This window comes from Lepisma saccharinum, chromosome 25 (genome assembly GCF_977018435.1).
Source record: "Lepisma saccharinum chromosome 25, izLepSacc3.1, whole genome shotgun sequence".
NCBI lineage: Eukaryota > Metazoa > Arthropoda > Insecta > Zygentoma > Lepismatidae > Lepisma > Lepisma saccharinum.
Genome location: NC_139253.1, coordinates 9,125,285 through 9,152,668, shown reverse-complemented (window position 1 = coordinate 9,152,668; position 27,384 = coordinate 9,125,285). Strand labels below are relative to the sequence as shown.

The 27,384-nt window shown below is 37.5% G+C and overlaps 1 protein-coding gene across 4 annotated transcripts; it reads right to left on the bottom strand.

Moving 5' to 3' along the window:
- Positions 1-1,651: 1,651 nt before the first annotated feature.
- On the bottom strand, positions 1,652-27,173 carry d4 (double PHD fingers d4). 4 transcript variants are annotated; one of them, XM_083111840.1, is made up of 9 exons: positions 26,914-27,173; positions 21,548-21,657; positions 19,065-19,318; positions 14,369-14,512; positions 13,345-13,450; positions 12,163-12,357; positions 5,772-6,038; positions 3,836-3,948; positions 1,652-2,712 (listed from the first exon to the last, which is right to left on the bottom strand). In XM_083111840.1, exons 1-9 carry the CDS (start codon positions 26,964-26,966, stop codon positions 2,584-2,586), a joined length of 1,371 nt encoding a protein of 456 aa, XP_082967966.1. In that variant the 5' UTR covers positions 26,967-27,173; the 3' UTR covers positions 1,652-2,583. The 4 variants fall into 4 exon arrangements, with proteins under 4 accessions (XP_082967966.1, XP_082967968.1, XP_082967970.1 ...); XM_083111842.1 differs by having other exon boundaries at positions 12,211-12,357; XM_083111844.1 differs by having other exon boundaries at positions 12,244-12,357.
- Positions 27,174-27,384: the final 211 nt, after the last annotated feature.

Genomic DNA, 27,384 nt, shown 5'->3' with positions numbered 1-27,384 from the left:
AAGCTTGATGTATAATTTGATTTACATATACAGTGTGATTCAGAAGTCATGCAAACCAAACTTTGATCATCTAAAATGGGACTTTTTCACTTAACCCACATAATTGCCAGTCTCAAACCCACCAAATGCTCTACATGATCCTTATTGGCCGGAAATGACAGATGAACATCAAGCATCAAATATGGCCCTTTGATAATTTCTTATATTTTTTCCCCCACAAAAGAGGCATTCTGGGAAGATAATAATGCAGACTTTCACCACTGATTAATTTATAGAATTTGCTGTACAGAGTAAACCGATAATGTTAAGCATTAAAAGCATTTAAACATTGATAAGGTTTTATAATGTAGATAACCTGGTGTAAATATCTCGTACGGTTTTCATGTTACAGGTGATCGAAATTAGGGTTTTATGACTTTTGAAAAACACTGAACTATATTTCTATATTCGGATAATTGAGGTCAGTGATAAGCAGCAGCTGTTGCCATCAAGGTTAAGTGATCAAAAGGTGATGATATCAGTTCCACATATGGAGACATATTTGATTGACTCATAAAAATTACTGTGGATGCAAAAGCACAGATATTATTTGTACAGTCCCCCTGAATACTCATGTGGTGATGTCATTATTGCTCAACTACGAGGCTTGTCCGGAAAGTAAAGATACAAACACATTTGCACGTTAGGGGAAAAATGTGTACCGAAGTTGGCAACACTGGCAGTAACCGTGATCCATACGACGAGGATTGGGAGTGAGTCGACAGTGCTGCGTTGAGTCTTGTGAGACGAACACGCATTGGAAATGGCAACGGCGATACCGAATCCCGCGAAGTGCGCACCGTGATCAGGTTTTTGCAGGCACAAGGAAAGCGTCCATCGGAGATCCACCAAGAAATTGTGACTGTGTACGGGAATGTAATGAATCGTCAAAAATGTGGCGAAATGGTGCCGTGCCTTCACAGAAGGTCGACGTGATGTTCATGATGAAGAGCGAAGTGGGAGGCCGTCAAAACAAATGGAGAGGCATGTTGTCAAGTGGAATCCGCTTGATTCATGACAACGCCCGCCCCTATGCAGCGAATGTCACCAAGGATCTGCTTGCACAGTTTCAATGGGAGGTTCTTCCCCATCCGCCATACAGCCCCGACCTTGCACCCAGCGACTACGACCTGTTCCTGTACCTCAAGAAAAATCTTCATGGAAAACACTTTGCCGACGACGATGAAGTCAGGGTAGAAGTCACAACTTGGTTCCAGATGCAGGAGGCAGATTTTTATGATTCAGGGATACAAAAACTTGTTCCGCATCTGAACAAATGTTTGGACAATGGTGGCACTTATGCGGAGAAATAGCCTCTGTATCAGTGTATCAAGTGTAACTTTAGTTACGAGCAATACATTTATTTTATATCTTATTTAGGTTTGTATCTTTACTTTCCGGACAAGCCTCGTATATTTTTATATTTATTTACTTACATCTGTAAAATCAGCATTTTTTCATCATGATTACCTAATACTGAAAGTTGGGTAATCAGAAATAAAAAAGAAATTGTGAATTTCTAATCAATATGGAAACATTATATGAATCTTGCTTCTGACTGCAATTTATGACCCAGGGTGAAACATGTACCAACACCACATGAAAAAATCGATTATCAGCAAGTTCTTTTATTACTTATTTTGTACAAAATATGGACTTTTCTTCCTACAGTTTTTTTCTCATTGCAATTAATTTCATTTCCTTTTCATTTATACAAAAAAATCTGTTTGTCTCCACTTCAGCACTTAATATTTTACATTTAGCACATGAAATCAGTTAATTTATATACTCCCGAATAAATATCCAATTTCATATTCAATAGAGCATACACACATTTTCACAGTGAAGTACACAAAAGTCAAATTCCTAAGCCTGTTCGTCTGCCTTCATTATACATTCACAACAGGTAACTTTTTTTACATCCTTTTTGTATGTATCCCTGCCTACATTACAAAGTTCATTACAAAATTTCATGTACCAACATGTACAAAACACAAATTTCACACAAGAAAGAATTGACAATTTCAAAAGTAACAAATATACAAACAGTACTTTCATCATATGGAATCTTTTCTGTGTGGTAAAGATGTTGAATGGTGAAATATCATTTGTGGTTCTGGGAATTTATATATGTGGAGTGCTAAGAAAGAACAGAACAAAATCCTTCTTGTGGGTTCACACCTTGGAATACTAAATACTGTAATAATGGAATTCAAACAGTATATAGTGGTTTGTAACATGATTGCAATGTACTTATTCAGTTTTCTTACAAATGGCAATGTCAGTAATTTTATGAGAACTTTCAGTAACAAAAAAAGCACCTGCACTTCATGATGGAGTAACAAAAAAAGATATTTTTTAAAAAATATACTGAACAAGAGACATGTATCCAAATATACAGTTTCATTTGAAAGCAGAGCTTCTTGTCGTATAGCATGAGATCCATTGGAGTGGAATTTGTTCAGATTGCAGATATTTTCTAATCTGCTAAAACGTTTCACTTCCAAACCACAACAAAGTCTATCTGTTCCACTGTTGCAAGATCTATTTCTTGTGGAACTCTGAGATGCAGAGTCTGCAGCTCCAGGAGCCCTCCGGAGGGGACGACAAGGGGGGGCTCAAGCAGTACATGTGGTAGCCCCTGTCGCAGTCATCACAGAACAGAAGCTGATCCTGCAAGAGCAATTTCCTTTTAATCTGGCAGTCATTTTTTCAAATAAGTATCACAAATAAACAAGCACGTGCAGTCATTTTTCTACCCAAAGAAGCTACAACAAAGTGCTTTCCTTAAACAAAATTCATTTAAACAATTCTGACATGCTCTTTTGGGGGGAAATAGTGAATACACATGCCTGTTTATTAAAAAAAAAAGTTTCATTCATGAATCACTATAAAAAAAAGAAGAGTTTTATGTTGAAAACTGAAATAAACTATACACAAGTTGGTAAAGATTGTGCATCAACTTAATTGCTTTACCACAACTCTGATCTCCATATACTTTTCATGCACCTTTCGTGAAAACTAGTGACCTCTACCTCCTCATGCAATTAATTCAAACAGTTTATGACAGGTTGGATTCAATAAAAAGTTAGTAGAAACTGTGAGGGGTCTCAGGTTCAAGCAAGTTATTATTTCCTGTTGTGTCTATTAAATCAGACGCAGCTTGAACAGGAAGAAGGTGCTTGCAAACAAAAACTACAGCACAGAACCAGGAAAGCAAACGAGTGCACTTAGAAGTATGTTGCACCTAGCTCGAGAAGATGGAACTACATGTGATAGTTCATCATTCGTCCTCGGGAAAGCTTCCAAACTTACTTCAGCAATGCTGTAGGTTTGAAATGATTAATTTCATTTGTGTTCTTGTGTTTGCATTTTGTAATGGCTATTGTAACTCCCTTCTTAACATATTTTGCCAGTGACATTACTGTGCATGGAACTTCAATGTCGTTTCAGCAGCAGACAAATTTCATGGAACCTATTTCCCTTATTCATTCCACCTCTATTTTGCGACTGAACTCGTCCAGTTAGTGCCATGCGTACGTGCTCCAATTGTCTTGACTAGCATCAACCAACAGATTGTAACAGCCATGAAAGATGGCTTACATAAAGTTTGAACCCAAAAACCCAGGTTTTATATATGTTAAAAAATCCGGAACATGAAGCATAGCACTATGGGCTTATACCAGAAGTGAAGCAAATTTCAAAATGGTTGACATAATGTGCATATCTTCACAAAAACTGTACCAAAAAGTAAAAATACATAATATACTGACTGTGTTGCTGTAATAATACTTACATCATTGTCAGATGTTCCACAGATCGAACAACACTTGCACTCGATGCACTGCCAGCGATATTTCCTCACTGATATGATCATGTTAGCTGTGAACTGCAAACACGTCGGGTGGCCTGCAACAAGAGCAGAACAGGAACATTGCTCGTGTGATGAAAATGGTCTCAATAATCATACAGTAATATTTTTCCAGTTTCAACTATATCACAATACAGAACATTAGATTCCAGACCAACTCAGAAAACAAATCACATTCTATTCCTTACTTGTGTATGAATAGATTGGCCTAGTAACAATGTAGGGCCATTGTAATGACTATAACATTAATGCAACATGTAATAGTAACTAGAGATAGATTGAACTTTTCATGATAATCTGATACGAAATGCAAATCTTCCATGGTGAACCTGAATGGTCCATTCACCATGTTAATGTATGTAACCAGGTGACTGCAACTAATGAAGAAACTGGATACTTAGATATTTGCTTGACAAAACACAAAATGGTAGAAATTTTGTATTAACTTACGGGCAATTTATGGAAGCATCGAATTGGAAAATAATATCAGTGACAAGGTAGGAAAATTTAAGAATTCTGCTGCATTTTTAGTAGTAACATGATGTAATTTTGAGCATCCTAAATATAAACAATATGAGAAATTATGAATTTTTCAATGGTTCAGAAACAGCTATTCATATAATACCGGGTGTTTCATAAACACTTGAGGGGTTACAAATATTTACTGCAAGTAAAGTATTGAACTTACGTTAATGAAACCAGTCCAGAACAAACAAGGATCTCAAAACAGTTATTTTTAACACCTACAAATGTTCAATGTATGTACCACGGGTGACAAGGCACGCATCAACACGATAGTCTACTTCTTGCAACACTTGCATCAACATGGACCTATCGATAGGTCTATCGCTGTGATGATACGCTCCCTTATGGCTGCGATATCACGTGGCATCGGCGAGACAAATAACCTGTCTTTGATGAAACTCCACAAAAAGAAGTTACACAGTGTAAGGTCCCATGATCTTGGGGACCAAAACACTGTGAGTGATGTGGGTGAGTTGAGTTTCACCTAGTGGCAGGGATATGAACTATCAGCTTAACGAAACACGCATGCACAAACTGTTTGCGTTCCTATCGTGTTGATGCGTGCTGTGTCACCTGTGGTGCATATATCGAACATTTGTAGGTGTTAAAAAACTGAGTTTCTCGTTCGTTCTGGACTGGTTTCATTAACGAAAGTTCAATAGCTTCCTACAATAAATTTTTGTAATCCCTCAATTATTTATGAAACACCTGGTACTATTAGAACCTTTATTAAGGTTTCAAAGACAGGAAATAGAATTTTGGGATCAGTTTAAATATTGAATTTTTGCCAATTTTAATGTTGATACATATGTATATATTTCACTAAATTCCTGAATTAGAATTATATTGCATCATATCTCTAGTTTACACATAAAACACAGTGTCACTATCAACACAACTTTTTTACTCAAATGACGTGGCTGACAGTAAACATGTAAAAACTTTATATTTTGTGTTGGAACGTTGTCTTCTGCATGTAATGTGATTTTTCAATAACAATAAGAAGACAACAACCAAACCTTATTTTTTCTAAAAAAAAAAATCTAAAATGAATACTTGCCTATAAAAGTTATTTTCCATTATTATTCTTGCATGGAAGAAATAAATTTCTTATTAATGTGTTCTGAAAAATTTTCCTTTTATAAATATAACAAGGGATGTGCAGTATAAAAATGACAGTATTATTATTAAGTTTCAAACTTAATCCACCAAATAATGAGATAAAAAAAATTTGCTGATCTAGTAATTTTGAGGATTAGATTTGAAACCTTTTACAGGGTTAAAAATAATTCCCATCTCACACACGCCTTGACGCAAAGGCATGAAAACCACTTGCCTGATCGTCCGCAGTCTGAGCATGAGACCAGCTCCTCCGACTGCCCCGTCTTTTTATTCTCGTTTGCGTCACCCAAGCAGAAGTCACAGTAGGGAGAAGGCTGTGCTCGCTCCTTCTCCTCTGGGTCTATCTTCTTCTTTTCAACCGCTATTTCTTCCATCACGGGGACAGGGATGGGGGGCATGGGTGTGGATGTCGACGCCACTGCTGGTGCCACCGGTGGTCCTTGGCGGCTACCTCCCCCTCGTCTGTTCCCACCACCCGCTCCTGCAACCAGAGAAATGCTCATGCACAGCATTTCAATATTTTATCAACCCCTGTACAATGTAACCTATCTTACACTACACAGAATGAGATTACTTTACCAGCCATACAATATATAATCCTCATCATGCAACACTGTTGACAGGAATACATAATATTTGGTTGGGCCTACATTATTTAAGTGCGTACAGTCATGTGGCAGACAGTTACACACAGTACAACTATTTTCAAAACACACACTGCCTTGTGATGTACGAGGTTTGCCCAAATACTCCCCTTAACCACAAATATAGTTTAGCATGTGTGTGCATATATCCAGCTACACACCAGAAACTTATGCATACATACTCAGTCAATGTAAAGAATATAAGATTCCCCCTTCCCGGGAGCGCATGCATTTATGCAATTTGGATCTATGTACTCTGATGAAGAATCTATTATTATTCCTGCCGACTGAGGATATTCACAGTATTGTTGTCACTAGGGAAAACACACAGCAACAAACGAAACAAACAACATGAAAAGTGCACCACATATTCATCATTCATCTTGTGGATGCAAAGACAGCAAATTAGTTTCACGGTGAATGACCAACCAGCCTTGACACCCATAAGAGCTGGATTTGTGCCATTCTTGAGGGTGTTACATCACTGTCTTGTCCCTTTAAACCAACTGAGGTATGAATGATGAGTTATGAAGGGACACACAAGGAAAGTTATGCCAGGAACTGAACTGGGGACTTTCAGTGGCAAGTTAACAAGCCTAGTTCTTAATATGTCTGCCACCGAGGTGGGACATATACGAAGAAGAAGTGTCTTTTTCAAAATGAATATATCGTTTACACATTTTGGTGTAAGTGGAAGGTTTTTAAGAATTACTGATAAATATGCGCACACAACTTAATTAAAATAAGAGGGGTATTTGAGTAAATCTGGTATTGTCAGAATTCTAAAGATTAAAAAATTCATCAAGATTGTTTAGTCATTACATGGCTGTCACTTCCTTTGGTAAACAATCATAGTACATCTTATTATCATCCCTTTATAAATTAAACTCAACAAAAACGCTGAATAATTTTGTGCATTTACTGCATTATGGTCACCAGTTTTTTTCTTGTGATTATGATAATCCTCCCTCCAATGTAACCATTTTGTTACTGGTAATTTCATGCATCAATTCCCAACTTTCTCCACCAAGTCATTCTTTCTTGCCATGTCCAGTGTCTATACCCAAGACACAGGCATCAGCTTCCCAAAACTCCTTCCCATTGTTAAGGACATCTGGTGGTATTTCACGTAAATTCAAATTCTATGAAGTGTCTTAGCATAATCACATATTAGATCCTTTACTATCTAGCATGTATTTCCTAAAACTGATTCTATAGAAATAAAATTGAACTTACCTCCTATCTTGCAAATGAAATCATTCTATCACCCTATCGACTGTTTTCTTCCTTGCATTGATATCTGACGAACTGGCTGAAAATTATTACCATGATCTTGCAATCTACCGTCACTGACTACCTACACGCTACTCTTACTTTAGATCATGGCCTCTTTTGAATACAAAATTTGGTTCTCAAATCTAAATACTTAAATAAATAAAATGAGATGGCATGTACTTGCAGGTATAAAGAAATGAGACTTTACACATGCACTTGGAACCTGTGAATGTGGGGGGAGGGTGTTTCTAGGCTACTTATGCTACTATGTATGTAATTCTATCGTACCACATATTTCAAGTCTGCTTCTACTTGCTCTTCAACTTTACTTCTTATACGAGATTAAATCTACAAATGAAATAGGAATGTAAGTTTTTTCCACAAGTGTACGTTGCAAGAACGCATGCATCATGCCTGCAAATAAGACATAATAATCTACGAATATGTACTGAACACACACATGCATGCGCACAAAAACACAAATAATGGCAGTCATCTTTGGAACTTCAAGGGAGAAGCGAGATTTTTGCTCTTTGACAGAAAAGGGAAAAAGAAAACTGACTTGTGATTACAATCAGTTACTGTAAATCAATAAGTACCAAACTGTCTACTTTGGTAAGGCACCCACCACTTGCTCGTAAAATCAGATTTTTTCGATTTTTTCAGAACTGAGCAGAGTACATAATTTACTTATGCAGGGTAGTTTCATATAATTACATAATTATTTCAGGTGTGAAACAATAAGCAATTCTCACAAACTTCCCCATAGTTCCATGTCTTATGATGTAATATTCTGTCACATTTCTTGTTAAACGTATATTACTGGATGCTAAAAGCACTCAACTATATGCACAGGTATGAAATTAGTCAATGTCTCACTTATAATTTTCTCTTTACTCGCTGATACGGTGAAAGTAGAGAATAAAATGGGAAATTGTCTCACGTACTGAAATTATTTTTTCAAAAATAGTAATTTGTATATTTTAAACTTTAAGATACGACTTGCCAAGCAGCTTTCCATTGGTCTATGCACTGCCAGTGCATCCAGTCCCATAAGCACTGTCTTCTGGCTTCCGAGATCGGTTTGATACCATTGTTTTCAAGTAGCTCCCCAATCTATCTAATTGGAGTTCCCACCAGGACTGAACCAGAGACATTCATTTAACATGCAAGAGCACCATCCATTAGACTACATGAGATCTGTATTGTGTTGTGTGTATACACACACAAATTTGGGACAACAATGCATTTCTTTAATCTTTTATCAATAAACTATGTATTGAAACAGGTGTCCTATGAAAACATCCACTTTTGCTACCTTAACCTGTGTGTTGGGTGTGCATACAGCTGGGCATGTGTGTGCTTCTACACTTACACCCAGAATGAGAAAGGGCATGCAGCATTTCCAATTTAAATAAAAATATATTACATCATGCATAAAAATACAATAACATAAATACTACATTTAAATATTATCCTATTCAGAGAAACACAATAATGAACACAAGAGAAAGTTTCCAAGAACCCTATGGTACTTACAAAACTAAATTCACACATTAAATGTAACATATGCAAAGGCTGAGCTGATGCCAGAAACTACAAGCATTACAAATGCTTAACTTTCCAGCAACTCATTCCTTACTAAATGCACAGGCGAGGTATCACATTATATTTTTGACTTAGGTTAATGATATTAACAAGACAGTCTTGTCCCAAGTGTTGCCAACATTGCTTCATTATTAAAAAAAACTCCACTTATCCTACCAAATAAAGAAGCAACAAGGTGGTGAGATTCTGAGGGATGGGAGGCTAAAATGATGTGGAGCTGCTGTTTTGAATTTTCTACTTACTATACTGTGATGAACAACACATACAATAAGATCACTAATAATTCATTCATCTCATCACTTAATGTAACCACTGTTCTATCTTTACTATAAAAAAAAAAGTAAAGAAATAAAGAAGTTTCAAATCCAGAAAGTGAGTATACAAAATCAAGATACATCAATGATAATTTTACAGAGACAAAAATGGCAGAATTGTACTAAATCGCAGATTATTTATAGGATGGACTCTGGAATATTGATTTCTTAGTGATATCGACAAAATACCAACATGTAAAATTTACTGATATCAATATTCTACTGACTGATATGAAATTGGAAATGTTCCTTGGATCACACAAAGGATACATTAACCTTCTAAAATGTAAGTAACCAGGTGACTGCAATATGTTTTGCCTTGAAAAAGAAAGTGTGCATTTAGATATTTACATTACAAGACCTTTATTTATTGAAGTGTGACTCGGAGCATCACTGGGATGTAGCAAATTATAAAAAGGGAGGTTTAAGGTTAATAATGGCTGTGAACTGAGTGAAATACTCTCTCCACACTTATCCGATGTTCTTGATGAGTACTGTCCTAGATGAATCAACAGGCCGTGTCCATAGCCTTGTCAGAGTTCATGCTTGAACTCTGACACACGCTCCTCCCGTTATCTGGTACTAAGTGTAGCGATCGAATTTGTAAGTCAACTGAGAGCCATGTCCTTCCAGACTTCATCTTTTATACTGCTCCTGGACTACTCCTTATGTCCCCCACCGGTGAGGTGTACTTTCGTCACCTCTCGTATAACCTCAGCATGAATGCAGCACATTCCTGGGATAACTAAAGGCAGTCCACGGATATGTTAGGTTAATGAACAGTGCAAAGAGAGCATTAAACGAGCCTCTTCTCTATCTTCACTCATTATACATCATTATATAAGTATCAGCCAAGTAAAATTATCAATATTATTTGTATTTTTGTTATTTAGCACTGCTTTTCTGCAACTTTTGTCTAATTGTAATAATTTTGATGAGTGATGATGTGATGAAATTGATGAAGGATAATTCACAAGTTCACAGGTTTGAACCTGGGAACTTTGATGATCAATTTCTTCAATAAACCAAAATCTCTTTTATCACCATCCATTTTTACTATTTACATCAAAACATTTTAAAAGTTGATAAAGAGGCCAAGAAAAAAAGCACTCTCATGCTAATTGCATTAAATATTTACAGACCTTCAAATATGCATGTATTTCCTTCATTTCAATTTTTGGTTTACAGCAAATGCCAATACTTGAGACCAGAATTTTGATTAACGTCCTCTTCTTTGGAATATTCCAAGTTATTAAGTACATGAACATTTGATATTGTATCTAACGATATATGTTTGGTGGTTACGTGGAGATAGATAATTCATTCCATAGAGTTCAAGTTTCATTTTTCCGTGCCTGACGAAGCTACCAGATAGGTGGCGAAATCGATCACAAACAAAAAGTGCACGGAAAAATAAAACGTGAACTCATTAGAATGAATGTACATTTGAGTTATTTTTATTATTATTCAAAAATGAAAAATCAATAAAAATAATGAAGAAAACTAATATTAACCTGGTACCAGCTCAGCCTGCAGAAATCTCAATAATTGTTATCCTTCCAAAGAGAAAATGCAAGCGAAGAGAGCATACTGAAGTCAGAATGAAGCAACTGCATCTATGCATTATTAAAATTAATATCTGAAGATTTCCAATTAAAATTACTGATTGAATGTTAGTCTGAAATTACCACTACAAGTTCCATGCTACCAGCACCTGAACATTCACCTATTTTTTCATCCACGAAACTCTCCACAGAATGTACCAGACACATTCACATGCAATGTTAGTAAAAGAACTGAAACACTTGAAGGAAAATTGTCAGTTTGTGGAATAAGTTTCCACCCAATTCACTCTCTAAGTGACAGAATTGTGTGAAGAAGCTGTTCAGTTTTCAGTTTTGCTGCAGCAATGTGTCTTGAAGAAAATGCAATGTGCTAACCATTCTGCCAAAGGATGGATAAATGCTGAGGACTATGATTACTGTGACTGAGAAGATTTACAGTAGCTTTACTGTGAATGATGATAAACAAAACTGCAGGTATAAAACATATCTTTTAGTATGAATGGGACGAGAGTTATTTTATGTACTAACTTTTGAAACAAGTATTTTTTGAATTTTTAGTGGTTATAATATTATGAAGGCCTTTCAAGGGATCATGACTGCATCTGGTCTCATATCAAAGTTTGGGATGCAATATGTTCTTTCCTGTTGTAAACTGAAGTACTCATCATGCAATAGAATCCCATGTATATTTCAATGCTTTGCCTGTTTTGAACATGGATCATCAAAAGGCACGAAGAATGAAGCTTCAATGCATCAGAGGAAATGGAGGCAAGAAAGGTTATGGTGGCAGCGGTTAAGAGTTGGTGGATCTGCCAATAGCAGACAGAAACAGTGGTAAGGGCTAATATAGGTGTTCTATGTCCTACTTTTAGTTAATGAAATGAACCTGTCATCTCATCCACACTGCTTGCAGTCCTACACCAACTCAGCTGGTGAGCAAGTACTGAGGGTGGTTCTAATGCATGTCCACTAGATGATCTAGAACAGGAGGAAATGTAAGAGAAGATTGGAGGAGAGCCGGTGCCCATGAACGCAGCCACTCACTCTCTCACTGCCAAGACAATTTTCCAATCACGATTCCAGTTCTTTGCCAAAGTTATCAACTCCATGCTGCAAGCAGACATCAAAACAAATAACCCGAAAAGAGACACTACAAATAAAAAGAAATAAGGGGCTGGTCTTGCAACAGTACAGCATACCAGGGAGCTTAAGGAAAGTGAGGTAACTGTCCTGAAATTTCTTCGAACCTGCCATGCCATCACTGTTGGATGAAGACTCACGGACAGGTTTCGGAGACGCCGTGTTGCTCTCTTCTTCGTCGTCGTCACGGTCCTTGTGAGAGTGAGTGTAGTGGTATGTGAGACCAGGGCGAGTCTTGTACCTTGCTCCACAGACTGAAAATTCAAGAGAGCCATGAGTACACACAAATGCGTTCATACAAGAACATTAGCCAAGCATCACAGAAAGGGAGGCGTTAAGGTTATAGGTTGGAAGAGGAATGTGAAAGATTGTGGAGAAGGCCAAGGCTCATGAAAAGTGCACAAGACAAACACTTATGAATTTGTTTAGCGTTTCGTCATTTTTATTTAAATACATAAGGTTAATGATAATTTTATTAATACCAGCAATTAGAAGTTAATGAAAGCAGATATAAAGACATAGAACATAAATATTAATTGCAACAAGCTTTTTTTAGAATAACAGTTAAGCCTACATTCACTTATAGTTAGAATTTTAATCAATCTGCACATTTCAAGCAATAATAGATGAGAGCCCTTAGGGGGTGGAAGGAAATAGAAAAAAAGTCCACAAAATGTATAAATGAGAAAAAACATGATGCCTCATATAACCCAACCCAACAGTTAGAGCTAGGTTGGCAATCAACTTAAGACAAAAAAAATGCATTAAATTAGCAAAGTTTGGGTACCCTACACCCTTCTATTGATGTACTCTCACAGAATCAGACCCCGAACAGTCAACAGGAGAGCCCTACAATGTCGTCAACTCAGGGCAGCCAAATATATACATCCAGGTCTAGAATCTTGCATGCCACAGTAGAGGTGGCCAAATATGAGAATTCAACCAACAATACTTACACTCACTTGGACAATGGCAATATTCACTACTCTCATCAAACCACTTGACACTGAATTTATTCTTATTCTACATTTGACAGGACACAGCCAATACCATTGTTCACGAAAGAGTCCAGATAATTAGTATAATTAATATAGACACTATTGTATGTGGTTACATTACTTTGCTTCATTTGGGGCTACAAAGAATAATGTGTGAAGAGGCTAAAAACTTGAGGCTATGCTATGGGATGACTGGCAACCTTGCACAGAACAAGAAAACTGAAGCAATATGTGAATACTTACGTTCACAAGAGAAGGGCTTCTCTGCATCTGTTGTGGGATCAAAGGCTGGTGTCTTTTTCCTTCCACGGCCACCACCCTGGAGGGATGTAAACGAAATACCTTTAGCCTTAAGAAGAGGAAGTACAGTATGTTAATTAATGATAGCACCACCCATGTTTACCTTACACAAAAGTAAAAATATTTTATCAGTGATACAGTGTACCTAAATAAATTTGGGAAACATCCCATTTCTTGCTGATAAAGGCACATGAAATTATCAATAAATAGCCTATAAAGAAGTGCAAAATTCTGTTATTTTCTCAGTCAGGATTCTCACCAATTTTGCTAAGACAAATTCCCTGAATTTTTCTCAGATCTTTGCTTACTTCAATTCATTTTGGAGTGGAAGTGTAATAGCTCTGGTTTCAGTTGTTAAAGAAAACACCTTTAAGCATTTTATTTACAACAAATAGCACCTGGTGTAGCAAATTAGTGTTTATAAATATGTAAAAATCTACACTGAAGGGACATGTACAGCAATCAAATTTAATGTTCCCAGAGAATTCCAGGTTTTTGAACATTTTTATGAGATAATGTGCTATTTTCCAGGGCATTTTCCCTGAAGGTTTTCTAGACATTCCTGGTCAGTGGGAACACACTGATTTGCTGAATATAAGAGTTTAATCTATGGATTAGGTTTATTTTACTTTGCTTTTCTGCCACTTTTGGCTAATCACAAAGATGAAGATGAGTGATATGAGGGACATAGTGGTTCCGATTCCACTTTACACTGTAGGTCCAGTCCCGATTAGCCTTACTGTGCACAAAGTGGACTTAAAATACCAAATCAAACATACAAAGGTAAACAAATTTAATCCATGTACAGTGGCTTTGTAAAATGTATTTTTACTATGCAACTACTTTTCCAGAAATGAAAAACATTAAGACACACATCTTCAAAATAAATGCCATTCTTTTGCACTAAAAATGTGTCAATTAATTGACTGTAATGTTACATCTAGAAGAATGACAATGTATTACTTACCCTGGTAACCTTCCCTCCACGCTTCTTCTTCCTCTTGCTGTACGTCTCCTCGTAGTCGTAGTCTGAGTCAGGGTCAGGGTCATCGAACTCCCCTGCATCAGGAACCTCAAACTCCTCGTAGAACCATGGCTCCTGTGGAGGGAACTGACGCCAAACAGTGCTTTAATTACATGACAGGAATATGCACATTGCTTTAGCTCATAAAAACATTCACTGTAAACATTTAAAATGCCTTCTACTTTTCAGAAACAAGACATGGACAGTCTATAAATGAGAATGTTCACGCACACACACACACATTGCTCTTTCCCTTAGTTGCTTCACAAAATCAGAGAAGGGTTTTGAGTTTCTCTCCCAACCAGAAAAATTATTTATTATTTAACATCACTTTTCTGCCACTGCGACAATTACAAAGAACATCCATGCGCAGGTTGGGATTCGAACCCGGGATCCATGACATTGCAACACACTGTGATAACCACTGCACCAAATGGGGCAGTAGCCACAAAAATGGTACTCTCCTTCCTAAATGTATACACTACTTTTTCAGAAAATGAGGCATTCTTTCTTGACACTGACTTTTTTAACACATCGCCATCGCCTTATCTAGTTGTCGAATCGGCAGCCTGCTATACTTGTCCTTGTTGTTCTTCTTTTTGTCAACAGATGGCAGAAGCTGACAGTTACGTTATGCTAGACTTCTTGTTGAATGTATTGCTAACTTTTACATACTACTCAGGTGCTTTGTTTCTCATATAAACAAAAGGTTGATTGTACTTTGTTGGAAACATGTTGCGCAAGAGGCTTGTGGATGATAAAGTTATCGAAAACCTGCTTTTGGAGAGTGATGATGAAGATAATTTGGAATTAGTTAGTGAAAGTGAAGATGGTGGATCTTCTAGTGCTATCAAGAGTGAAAGTGGCGATGAAAGTTGTGAAAGTATTGCTTGTAATGGGGGCGGACCATCTGTTGCTAAGAATAGCACGGAAGAATTGTGGAAATGGAGTTCTTCATGTTCCCTGAATGATTTACCTAGGAAAATAGCATTTTCAGTTTCTCCTGGGTTCTATAATATTGATGTACGATCATTAGGGGTTAGTCCTACAGCTTGCGAGGTTTTCACCAAATTTCTAAAACATGATTTCTGGGAAAATATTTCCAATGAGACAAATTCGTATGCAAAAAGCAAAATAGAAACTCAAGTAGACACAGAAACTCAGTCAGGTAACAGTAATGAAACAAAATGGTTTGACACAACTCACTATGAAATTAAAGCTTTAATTTGTCTGTGTGTCCCCCAGTCACAAGTGAAAAAAGAAAGTTTGCAGAGTTATTGGAGCACAAGGAAAATAACAGAAACTCTTTTCTTTGCAACTGTTATTCCCAACATGAGATTTCTTCTCATTATCCGATACCTGCATTTTGTAAAAAATGAGGACATTGACCCCCAAGATAAATTAGTCAACCTTTAGATTACATAAACAAAACACTTCACAAGATGTACACTCCAGAGCAAGATATAGCCATTGATGAGAGCCTTGTAAAATGCAGAGGGAGACTTTCATTTGTGCAGTTTAACCAACTAAAAGAGCAAGGTTTCGAATAAAGTATTATAAATTATGCGAATCTTCTAGTGGATAATGTTACCAATTCAGAATTTATACAGGGGCAAAGGTTGCTGCAAAAAAGTACCTGAACATGAGTGTGTTCTGCTTGAACTGATGGATTCTCTTTCCCACAAAGGATACACATTATATATAGACAATTGGTTAAAAGCAAGGAGGGCCAAAAGGGCTAAAGGCCATCCAGCGAAAAGAATAGACTGTTGCTTCAAATGGGCTTTTACTTTCCCTACCTCCTCCCTTTTTTAAAATTTTGTTTTCACTACTAAGCGCAAAGGTGAACGTATTTGCTTTTGTTTCGAATGTAAAACGCTATTCTGGAGCTGGTTAAGCTTTCAGACCAGCAAAATTTCCTTCCAGCAGCACGTGGTTTTAACTTTATTTTTGCAGGGGCACGTGCACGAAGGGGAATGGCTAGCCCAGCGTTGTCGGCTGCTTTCCACCCCACCCCCTCAGCTAGTACCGCGGTAGACAAAATTTCTCAGAAGGGGAGGGTGACTGACGTTGGTTTTGACGAGGATTGACTGTGGCGGATCTGTGCGTTCGGTTGTGTTGTGTTGTGCTGTAAAAAACTGTTGGTTTTAATAGTGAAATATGAGGGAAAGTAGTGTAAAGAAGAGAAGTCATGGTGAGGTTCTCAAAAGTCAAGAAAGGCAAATAGTAATGAATATTTTTGTTTATTTAAAACTAAAATTCGGATCGCGGTGTAAGCGAAAACAACGGGAGTTTCACGGGCTATTGTGTTTAATTTGGGGTGAGGTTTCTCAAGGTCCTCTTGAAACACCAGATAAGAAACACACCAGGAAAAGAACACCAATTAGAAGAAGAAATGTAAAATGTAATGATTTTGTCAGAAGTGCTGTGCGAAGTAAAGTCAATGAATTTTTTTTTTTTAAAAACAAACCCCCAACACTTAATTCAGTTCTTGCTGCTGTTACTTCTGACTCCACATTACCGAATTTTAACGTTTCAAGTCTTTCTCAAAGAACTTGGCTTCTCGTATGAGAAAAGGGGCAACAAATCCATGTTAACGGAAAGAGAAGATTCAACTTCTTTTAGTCATAAATATTTAAGAGAAATTAGGAAGTTTAGGCAAGTTTAATAATAGCTAACTGTGAACTATTTCTTCAATTTGTACGTACCCGCGATTCAAGCCCCAAGCACGTTTGTTTGGTGTTGTACTTTCACTGCCAGCAGGTCTGTTACTTGCCCCTGCGACAAGCGGCAACGCTGTTCTCATATATCCAACAGTCTTATTCTTTTCGCTGGACGACCAATAAATAAAAATCAAACAAGGAGAAAGGAAACACTCACCGGAAAGTGGAAAAATTCAGAATTTTCGCTAACTTAGTAGCATCCTCGGTGTGAGAAGAAAGAGACGGAACTGAAAGTTGGGGCCCTACAGAGTTGCCAGGTCCCCATCGAAGAAAAACTGGTGCGTAGTATGAAAACAAACGAAAAACACTGTTTCGTCACCAGGCTCATCGAAAACTGTGACTGGGTGGGATGGGTTGGGTTGGGAGGGAGGGTGGGGTGAGGTGGGGACGTTACTGGGTGGCCTTGTTCAGGCCAGGTGGAGTGGTTGTACTCATGGCCGATATATAGTCCCTCTCCCATCTTTTGCGAACAGAGGTGTTGGCTGGTTGGGGTAGGAGATGTATGATCGCTACCCGGAAGCAGTCATTGAAAGGGATGTTGTGGTGGTTGGTGTGGACGGTGACAGTGAAGTCCAGGTTGTGGGTGGAGGAGCGGTTGTTATTGATGCGGAGGTTGAGGGCCGTTGATGTTTCCCACAGGTAAAAATCACCACAGATGTTGCAGGTGAGGATGTAGATCAGGTTTGAGGCATGGCAGGTCCCTTTGGGATGGAGGGTAAATTTACCAGTGACTGTGTGCACCTGGAGGGTGTGAGATGGGGCAGGTTTTGCACCTGGGGCGGTTGCATTTATGGGCAGGGGGGTGTTGGATGTGTGGTGAAGGAGTGTTGTGGACCAGGATATTTTGGAGGTTGGGGTGGCGTTTGAAAACCACTTTGAGTTTGTCGGGAAATATGTTTTTGGTTTCAGGATCACTGTGGAGAATTGGGAGAAGAGAGTGCAGTGTGTGCCTGATTTTGTTGAGGTGGGGATGATATTGGGTGATGAGTGCAGGTGGGTTGGTGGCAGCAGGTTTCTTGGTGGTAGTGGTATGTGAGGCAGCTCGTGATATTTGTTTGGTGACCAGGACGGAGGAATATCCACGGTTGACCAGAGCTTGGTGTAGGCAGAGGTTATAATTCTGGCGGGATGTGGGTGAAGTGTTCAGGTGATGTCCCCTGAGGGCCAGAGAGAATGGAATGGCTTTTTTGGTGTGGAATGGGTGGGAGCTGGAGAAGTGTAGGTATTACATGTGGTTGGTGGGTTTTACGTGGATAGAGGTAGTCAGGTGTCCTCCCTCGATGTGCACGTCCACATCCAGGAAGGTGATCTGGTTGGGGGAGTGCATCCAGGTGAATTTTATGGAATGGAAGTGATTAAGTTGGTCCAGGAAAGCTGATAAGGATGGTTCTCCATGTGTTCAGAGCCTCTGCAGGGCCCCAACTTCCGGTTCTGTCGCTTTCTTCTCACACCGAGGATGCTACTAAGCTAGCAAAAATTCTGAATTTTTTCACTGTCAGGTGAGTGTTTCCTTTCTCCTTCTTTGATTTATATATAGTGATGAAGGAATTGGGAGCATAAAGGTAGAAACATCAATTTTCCTAAAACATCACTCTGAAGCTTGCAAGTTGAACACTGCAGGCCACACTATCGCTCTGTTCACGTCCCTCAATCTCAACACCTTCTCTCTACTCTTGGAAGATGAGGTAGCTGCCAGGGAAATTTGAAGTATTCCTGTGTCTGATGAGTGTTTCCTCTCCCCTCTTTCACTTTTAGTTATAATAATTTGTCAGATGAAGCAGGCAGCATATATTCTTTTTCATACGCTATCTGACAATAAGACCACAAGTTATCTGGTGGAAGTGTGATTGTATACAACAAATTAAATTAGCCTTAGTCTTGTTAGTATCCAGGCATGCCAAAGGATGGCAACTTACCTTTGGAGGCTCATCTTTGCTGATGCTATCCTTGCTGTCCTCATTCACAGCCGCTGGGTTTTCGACCGTGCTGATGGTGTGCAGATCGACTTCTGGATCAGCCTCCTTTCTCCGCGGCTGCATGAAGTTGAGCAGGTACTGCCGTCTCTTCTTCCTCCAGCGCTTCGAAGGGTACGTGTACACCTGGCCTTCAACCAGGCCAGGTATTCTGTGCCTTGCAGCCATAAAGAGATTGGAGTGGTTCTGCGCTACTCCTGTAAAAATAATTACATTAATCTCAACTACACAAACACTGTTGTTCAGAACAAGTTAACTTTCCAATCTTTTAATACTTTCATTGCCAGAGTTTTTTTTTGTTAGATTTACCAGCCACTGTTGAATACATACAGCAGTTTTATCTTACTGCCCCTGTGCGAATTTAGACAGAAGCTCTGTTCTAGCTTTGTGAATAATGCGTAATGTCAAATTTGTTATGATGTCCATACAGTGGGTTCCATGGCCTGTGTAGAATGATCTGTTTTGTTGCATGTTCAGTGTAAACTTGATGGTGAAACAGATTTTCCAATAATGGTTCAGAATGTTTAATGATTTTTTGCTAATTTTATGTGAGTATTACAATGTGGGCCAGAACAATGAAAACAGCTGTGGAAGTAAGTTTGATGCTTGATGGAGAACCTAATTATCATAGTTAAAAGGTTCATCAAGCATAACTTATACGAGACAAAATGATTTGAAAAGTAGCTTATGTGAGTGTCCACATTTAGCAGTTTGCAGCCATTCTTTGATTATGAGCATCTCAAACATGGAGCTCGGGTAGATTTTCGTGCGAAGCTCTAAGAGGGTTTTGGGCTTGAGACCAGATGTTCCATGATCAGGGACTGGAAGCATTCAGCAGCATAATATCCCCTTGCACCTCACAAATGTAAAGTAGATGGCAGCAGCAGTCCATATCCAAGACAATAATAAATGAATGACTGCTAGCAAACAAATATTAATGTAGGATGAGGTGATGATGCATATGAATATTTATTTTAATGCACATCCCTATGGCCCTCTATCCACTCTTAGGTGTGCAAGTAGGTTTTTCATTGTATTGAATCTCCCCCTCCATCATAACGACAAATTACGTAAGAGAGAGAATAGTGGTGCTCAAGTCTGACCCCTGCTGGCAGCTTTTAAAAAATTATGTCTTTCAGCAACTGAGAGACAAACCGGTATTGTGTAGCTTGCAATGATTGAAGTGCCTGTCTTGTAACCTTGAGTTTTCGCAAGCCCAGGCTTTCCGTGGCTTAGATGAGGTGAGATTCCAGCTTTTTGCTATGAACAGGAGTCCGGGAACTAGTGCAATGTCTTCATCGTCTTCATTGTTCCCACTCAGAAGTGGGACAGAGTCAAATCCAGTTTTGAATGATAAATTCACTATAAGGTTGATTCTGCGTATATTTTACATATCCTTAAAATTAAAATAATTGTCGACAAATCACTGAATGGTAAAGAAAACATTTTCTATGTGAGTCGCAATGTGGAGGAGTGGAACATGTTTGCTTCCAGGACAGAGTATCTAAGCTAGTGTACTTGAGAATTCTGGAGGAAAATAGTGGAATAACCAACGGATATTAAAATAAAAGATGGTAATAATGAATATAAGCAATTTCCTGAAAAGAATGCTCAAGATCAAGATAATGAAGAGTGTAAAAGAATTGCAGGCTTAGCTTCAAGATTAGTCGGAAAAGTACAGATATTATGTGAAATAGATAAGAAAAAGTTATTCTTGATCCATGTGACTCTGCAGATAGATTGTAGCTTAGCAATTAAGTCCTTTTGTCTGTTCACAGTAAAGAAGGGGATTTGATTTCATTAGAAGTTTTCGTTGAGATTTGTTCCATACTGAAAATATTTAATTCCCCTTTTAACATTGAATGTACAGAAGAAAGGGTTTGATCTGCAGTATAAAAAGGGGGGGTTGCATATAAGGCCATCTCCTTTGCAACTTCCAGATTATATACAGTTCAAATATCCTCCTTTATCTCCATCGGTCTTCAGTATATTTCTCGACCGGTATATTATATTGAATAGTGGTATATGCTACATGTTACGTTTGATGAACATACTCATAAGATCGAGAGCAGCAGTAAATACAGGGAGTATACAGGAGAAACTCATTTCCAGAAAACATGCACAAAGTAAATACTAAGACACTGAAGTATGTGTCAACAGGAATATATAGAAATCAAACTATGTACTAATGCCTGTCTACAATGATCAATTCAATCCTACTTCACTGCAGTACTGGATCAGTTGTTTTTAGTCTGCGATATCATAACAGCAAGATAAATGGAACCACCAGGTCCTTTTCTTTAATGCTATTATTTGTTCTGTACTATTTTACATGCCAGCTGCCTTTTTAAGTTTCATCACAAAAGCAACTTTAATACCATCAGCTATAAAACTCAAAACCTGATACTTTTCACTGAATGCCATACCTGTTTGAGAATCCAGGAAAGGCATCCTTAATCTTCTTTCTATGCATAGTCTAGTGTTGTATGTTGCTGAATTCTCTATTGTCTCCCTATACTGTGGATCATTTAGAAAACTGGAAGAAAAGGATACGTACAATTAATGATAATGGTTTAACGATTAATCAAACATCCTAACCACAACACCAACATACTATTGTTTCTTTTTTCAAATTTTCAGCAATACAGGTTTAATATCTTAATAAAATGTGTGAGCAGACATATTGGTGAATCGGTAAAATTACAAAACTTTTACCAATCCAATTTGTATATACAAATAACCTGAAACTTTGTGCACATTTTCTTCAATTTGTTGTTATTCTTGTGGATCTGAAGATATAATTCATAAATCCTAGTTTTATAAAGCAAAGGTTTACATGTGAAAAAAAAGATTAAATTAAAAAATATGATTCGGAATGGAATCATTATTCCTAAATAGTTTAACCTAAATAGTTTAATGCCATTGTTAACAGGACAATAACAAATTAGATTTAACAGCAGTAATTTGATTTGATTTTTGTTATTTAGTGTCGTTTTTCTTCCACTTTTGGCTAATCACGACAATGAGGATAAGTGATAACTAAGGCCCGGGACATTGTGTCATAACATATTTTTTATTTGGCATCGGATTTAATACTGGGGTGAGATCTTTATGTATCTGATAAAAATCAGCCAAAAGAGAAGAACTTGTTAAGGCATATTTTGACATATTTTACCAATCTAGCGTTTTTACAACACATTTCTTCCAATTTTCTCATAATAAAGACATATTTCTGCATAATATCGAAACAGCCTTGCAGATAATCAGTTATTTTCTAATTTATTCTTTGTACCTTTAGTGCAACGGATAGTTTATATTATCGATGGCAGGATAAGGAAAGTACGCACAAAGAAATTAAAAGCAGATGCAGTCTTTTCTTACCAACTAGTACAGACCCCTCTTTTCTTTTATCCTTCCGACAACTAATATCCGTGAGATTATTATTGAGGAAAAATGTTTTCCGTTATTGTGTGCGGGCACCGTAAGGAAGTTTCAATTGTTCTCATATCTTTACCTTCTTTTTTTCGCTTCTCACAACTATCAGTCGAAAGTCAAAAATAACATTCGGTGCATTACAGCCTCTACTCTTTCGACAATCAAGTATGGGAGTTTCAAGATCACTGTCGTTTGAGCCACGAACGTTTCAGTGTGTGCACTCTGTCCCAACTATCTCTGGAGCAGTATGGCCTGTGTAAGATTTTGGTTTCTCTCCCTCTGAATGAAAGAAAGGTATGGTTAAGGTAAAAGCCAATAGATGGCACTGATCAGAGGTTACGTCATTCAGTTTGCCGGTTGGATGTAAGAATCCTGAATCAAGACACACCACTTCCAGCTGGCACACGTTCAAAATCATAATCCAACAGGGCGGTCGGCGTGATGGGAGAGATGAACAGGGGACTTAGATGCATGTAGTGGTGATGGTTTAATTTCTTTTCTTTCGTAGATAATTAGTTTAATATTATTTTATTTAAATTTGTAGAGTTGTTCGTAGTATTATATTAATTTGCTTGTACATCTTTACTGAGTGATCATCATTACAGACAAATAGAAAAAGGGGGGGAAATTTAACATAGAAATATTCTTTTAGGCAATCAGATACAACATGGATGAATAATGATACCAATTAAATAGTCAACAAAAGGAGAGAAAGTCAATTATTAGTTAAGGATAACTATTGAAAATTTTCTTGTTATATATATTAATGTTATAGTTGAGGTCAAAATTGTTAACGACAATTTATGTAATATATATAAAATATTATTGTTCTAATACCAAATTTAAATTTTGTTACATAAACTGTCATCCAATCCTATCCAGTGAATTTTATATTCTAGTAATTAATTAAAATACTTGATTTAATGTGTACCACGTACCAATGGGGGTCCAGTCTATCTTTCATCGGTTAAACGGAAGGGTATCTTTAATCCCAATTAAAACAAATTGTTATATATTAAATCCGAACTAGAGCAAGAAAGAAAGGGCTAGAAAAGACAGAGCATGGTTTGATAGAACTATGTCAAATAATATTTATTCTTATAATTGGTAGCACTGGAATAGGCATAATGTCAAAATTTCAGAGAAGTAATCCATCTGTTATGCTAAGTCAGATAGGGGCTCCTGATTGGCAACCCGGGATACGACCTCAAATGTCGTCCACATTTCAAAGACTATTTGCAGTAGGGGAAGATCCATTAGATTTCACTTGTTTAGATAGTGGTAGACTAGAACAAGTAGAATGTTACAATAAGCAAACTCAAGTAAAAAACTGTAACTGATTTAACTGATCTTGGGCAGGATAATGTGAGTAGTACGTCTTTGAATGTTAATCGTGAAATTAATGCATTAGGAAATATGGCATGTGTATTTGAAGGAAATGCATTGCAAAAGGTGTCAAATAAAATAGCTCATGACACAATGAATAATACGATAATACATCTTCCATAATCTAAACGCCAGGACAATTTTTTGTATTTCTCTTCAAATTACAACAAATTATTGACTTGAATCTATTTCCACTGCATAATATACTGATTGCAGTAATGCAGAAAGTTAATCATCAATTGATAGTGAAAACCCCTTCGTACCTCACGGATGTGACCCACAGGAGCGGAAGTTCGTCCGAAAGACGATAGTAAACAAATGGTTGTTGTAAACGGTACGATTACATAGGAGTATAAGGATGTGGAAAACCAAGTAAGTTATCGCTAAAACTCCGCAGCATGTGTCAACATACATAAATTTATTATTATAGTATGGGGGTGACACCTATAAATCATATATTTCACAATTTTTTACATTTTTATATTGCTAACGTACTATTTTGGAATGCGGAACATTTCCTAAGGTGAAATAATGCATTTTTAACTAAGATAATGTCTATTTCTTACATTTACGAGTACTTACTGTTACTTATTTCGATTCTGTAACACATTATGGTGGGCGATAGCGTATTGGTTCAGGGTGTGTTGTGCGAGTGTTTTGTCGATTTATTCAGTGTTGCAACCTCGTTCACCAGAAAATACCTACTATTGTGCCCGGATTGACGTTAGCCCCAAAAACCATTCACGTTAGCCCTAAAAACCATTTTCCGTAAGGTTAGGTTAGGCAAGCATAGTTTAAAAAAATTTTAAATTCTCGACATGTCATGTTCTAGTGAAAACACGGCGAGTTTGAAACACTGACTACAGGGAACATTGTGCGTGATCTCGTGCAGAAAGCAAATGCCGGCAGCAAAAACAGTGTGTCGGACAGAGATTTTCGCAGTAAACAACATGCCTTCACATTAAAATGGATCAAAACTACATTCACGAACTTCCACAACGCTACAGAAAATGATTTCCATAAGTACTTTCTCCTGTAAATTTGAAGAAATCAGTCACCCTTATACTATAATGTTACCAAACTTGGGCCTAATTTTGTATCAATTCTCTGCATCTAGGCTAATCACGATAATGGGAACGGACGATTAAATTGATGGATGGGTCGGCCCAAGTTCTTTTGGCTCGGGTACCCTTTTCTACACCCTCGATTTTTCGCACATTTCAAATATTCTCATTACGAAAATTAGTTCTTCATAAGAAACTATGTTTCTAAATAGCGCGGAAAGTAATTTTTTTAGATCTACGTGCTAGGAAACTTACGTTTTTCAATATTTAGATTCCTTATGTAACGTCGAAACGGTTTTGCAGGGATTTGATCATGGCGCATCTTAGATTCATGTCACAGGCGCACGTCTGAACATTTTCTTTTTCTTCTTATCTTTGACTTGTGCAATGGGATAATTTGCAATTTTTTCTTGTTATGAATGACTTGTGCAATGGGATAATTTGCGATTTCAATATATTATTTATGTAATTTATTGGCGGATTGGATATTTGAGACATTGCAATTGTTTTGTGCGACTTTAGACATTGGAATTGATTTGTGTGACATTGAATTAATACAAAAGGACTAAATATGAGATTGACACACGTTCAACGGATGAAGGACATAGAGGACTTTGTTCGACGAGACATACGGGACATTGTACTTGACTTACAGGGAGATGGTCTGTTGCCCCACGAACCATTGGCGCTAGGCCCACGAACCATTGACGCTAGCCCCACGAACCATTGGCGCTAGCCCCACGAACCATTGACGCTAGCCCCACGAACCATTGGCGCTAGCCCCACGAACCATTGACGCTAGCCCCACGAACCATTGACGCTAGCCCCACGAACCATTGGCGCTAGCCCCACGAACCATTGACGCTAGCCCCACGAACCATTGGCGCTAGCCCCACGAACCATTGGCGCGTGGATAGGTTAGTTCAGTTAGGTTGAGATCGATAGTTAAAATTTGGTGTCGTGTTAGTATCACGATCTAGAAATTGGAAATAATTGCGAACCATTTCAAACGACAAAATTTCGACTTTAAACGGCTGTACAGTCGTAAATACTTCTTTCCGCGCTCCAATTTTTTTTATTCACAAATAGGATCAAATAATGTTCATAATGAAAAAAAAAAATATTTCAAAATTCGAGGGTGTAGAATAGGGTACCCGACCCGTTCTTTTTGTTTTATTGCAATTTCATCATGCTACGAATGCAATTTTTACATGGTTCAATTTCGATGTACGTCTGTTAACAAATACTGTGGAGTTTTAGCGATTACTTAAGGTTTTGTTCAATATATGCTTTCGTGGTTAGGTTAGGTTTGGTTCCCATAGCATTAAAATAAAGTCCCTAAATGCTTTCTACCAAGGTTCCGATTTACTTCTACACGCTTCTACGATATTTGCTGTCGCTTGTAAGGTAATTATCAAGTTGTTTTTTTTCAACATAAATAACTTTTTTTCGAGTCCAAACTGTGCTCAATACTTTAAGGAAGGTTCAAATTTCGTGTGACAATGATTTCCAAAATTTTACGATAATTAGTCTTTGTGCTAGGAGAAATCATAAAACAATCGGAACCGAAGGCAGATCCATGACATACCAATGTTCTCAGTCGCCCGGTCGCTGCACTCTTCCAACGAGACGGTTCTGAATCGGTAAGATTCATATTTTACTTCACAGCATGGATCCAATGGTAGTTTTCAAACAAGGTGTAGTGTCACATAGTACGAAGAATAATTTATTGACGATTTTTGAAGTTACACCTATTCTAGGATTTTAATCTTAAAAAAATAAATAAAAATTCAGCTGGAACTGTAATACAAAAGAATCACATCCTACAATAATTTAAACATGGATTCAAAATGGATATAACTTTAGTATATCCACAATCACATAAATGAAAACAAACCTCTACATACCTTTGTACTTTGTTAAGAACCGATACGTTTCCCACAACAATTCCGGTAGCCATTTTCTTCGATTAGTTGTCTACATTCATTAAATTACAATTTTACAATCTTTCTCACAGTATCTCTAGGTACATTGTCCTTTGTAAAGAAGCTAGGCTCTGTTTACACGGATTAAAATATACAAGTGCAATGAAAACTATGCTTTTCAAATATAAGCGTCTGAAATTTGTGTATACAATTCTTCGGCCATTAGCCTTGTCCAATAATACCAATAGCAGTAGTAGCAGCAAGATAGTAGTCTGTGTCTATGTTGTCCACAAAATTTATCCACAGAATAATGTATTTTTCGTCTTCTATTGTTGGGACTCAAACGATCCTTTATCGCACAACTCGAGGACAACGCTGCGTTCTTGTGTATGTTTTGTTACGTCTCTTAGGTTTCGTTTTCTTAGTATAAATACACTGTAAATGTATTATTTA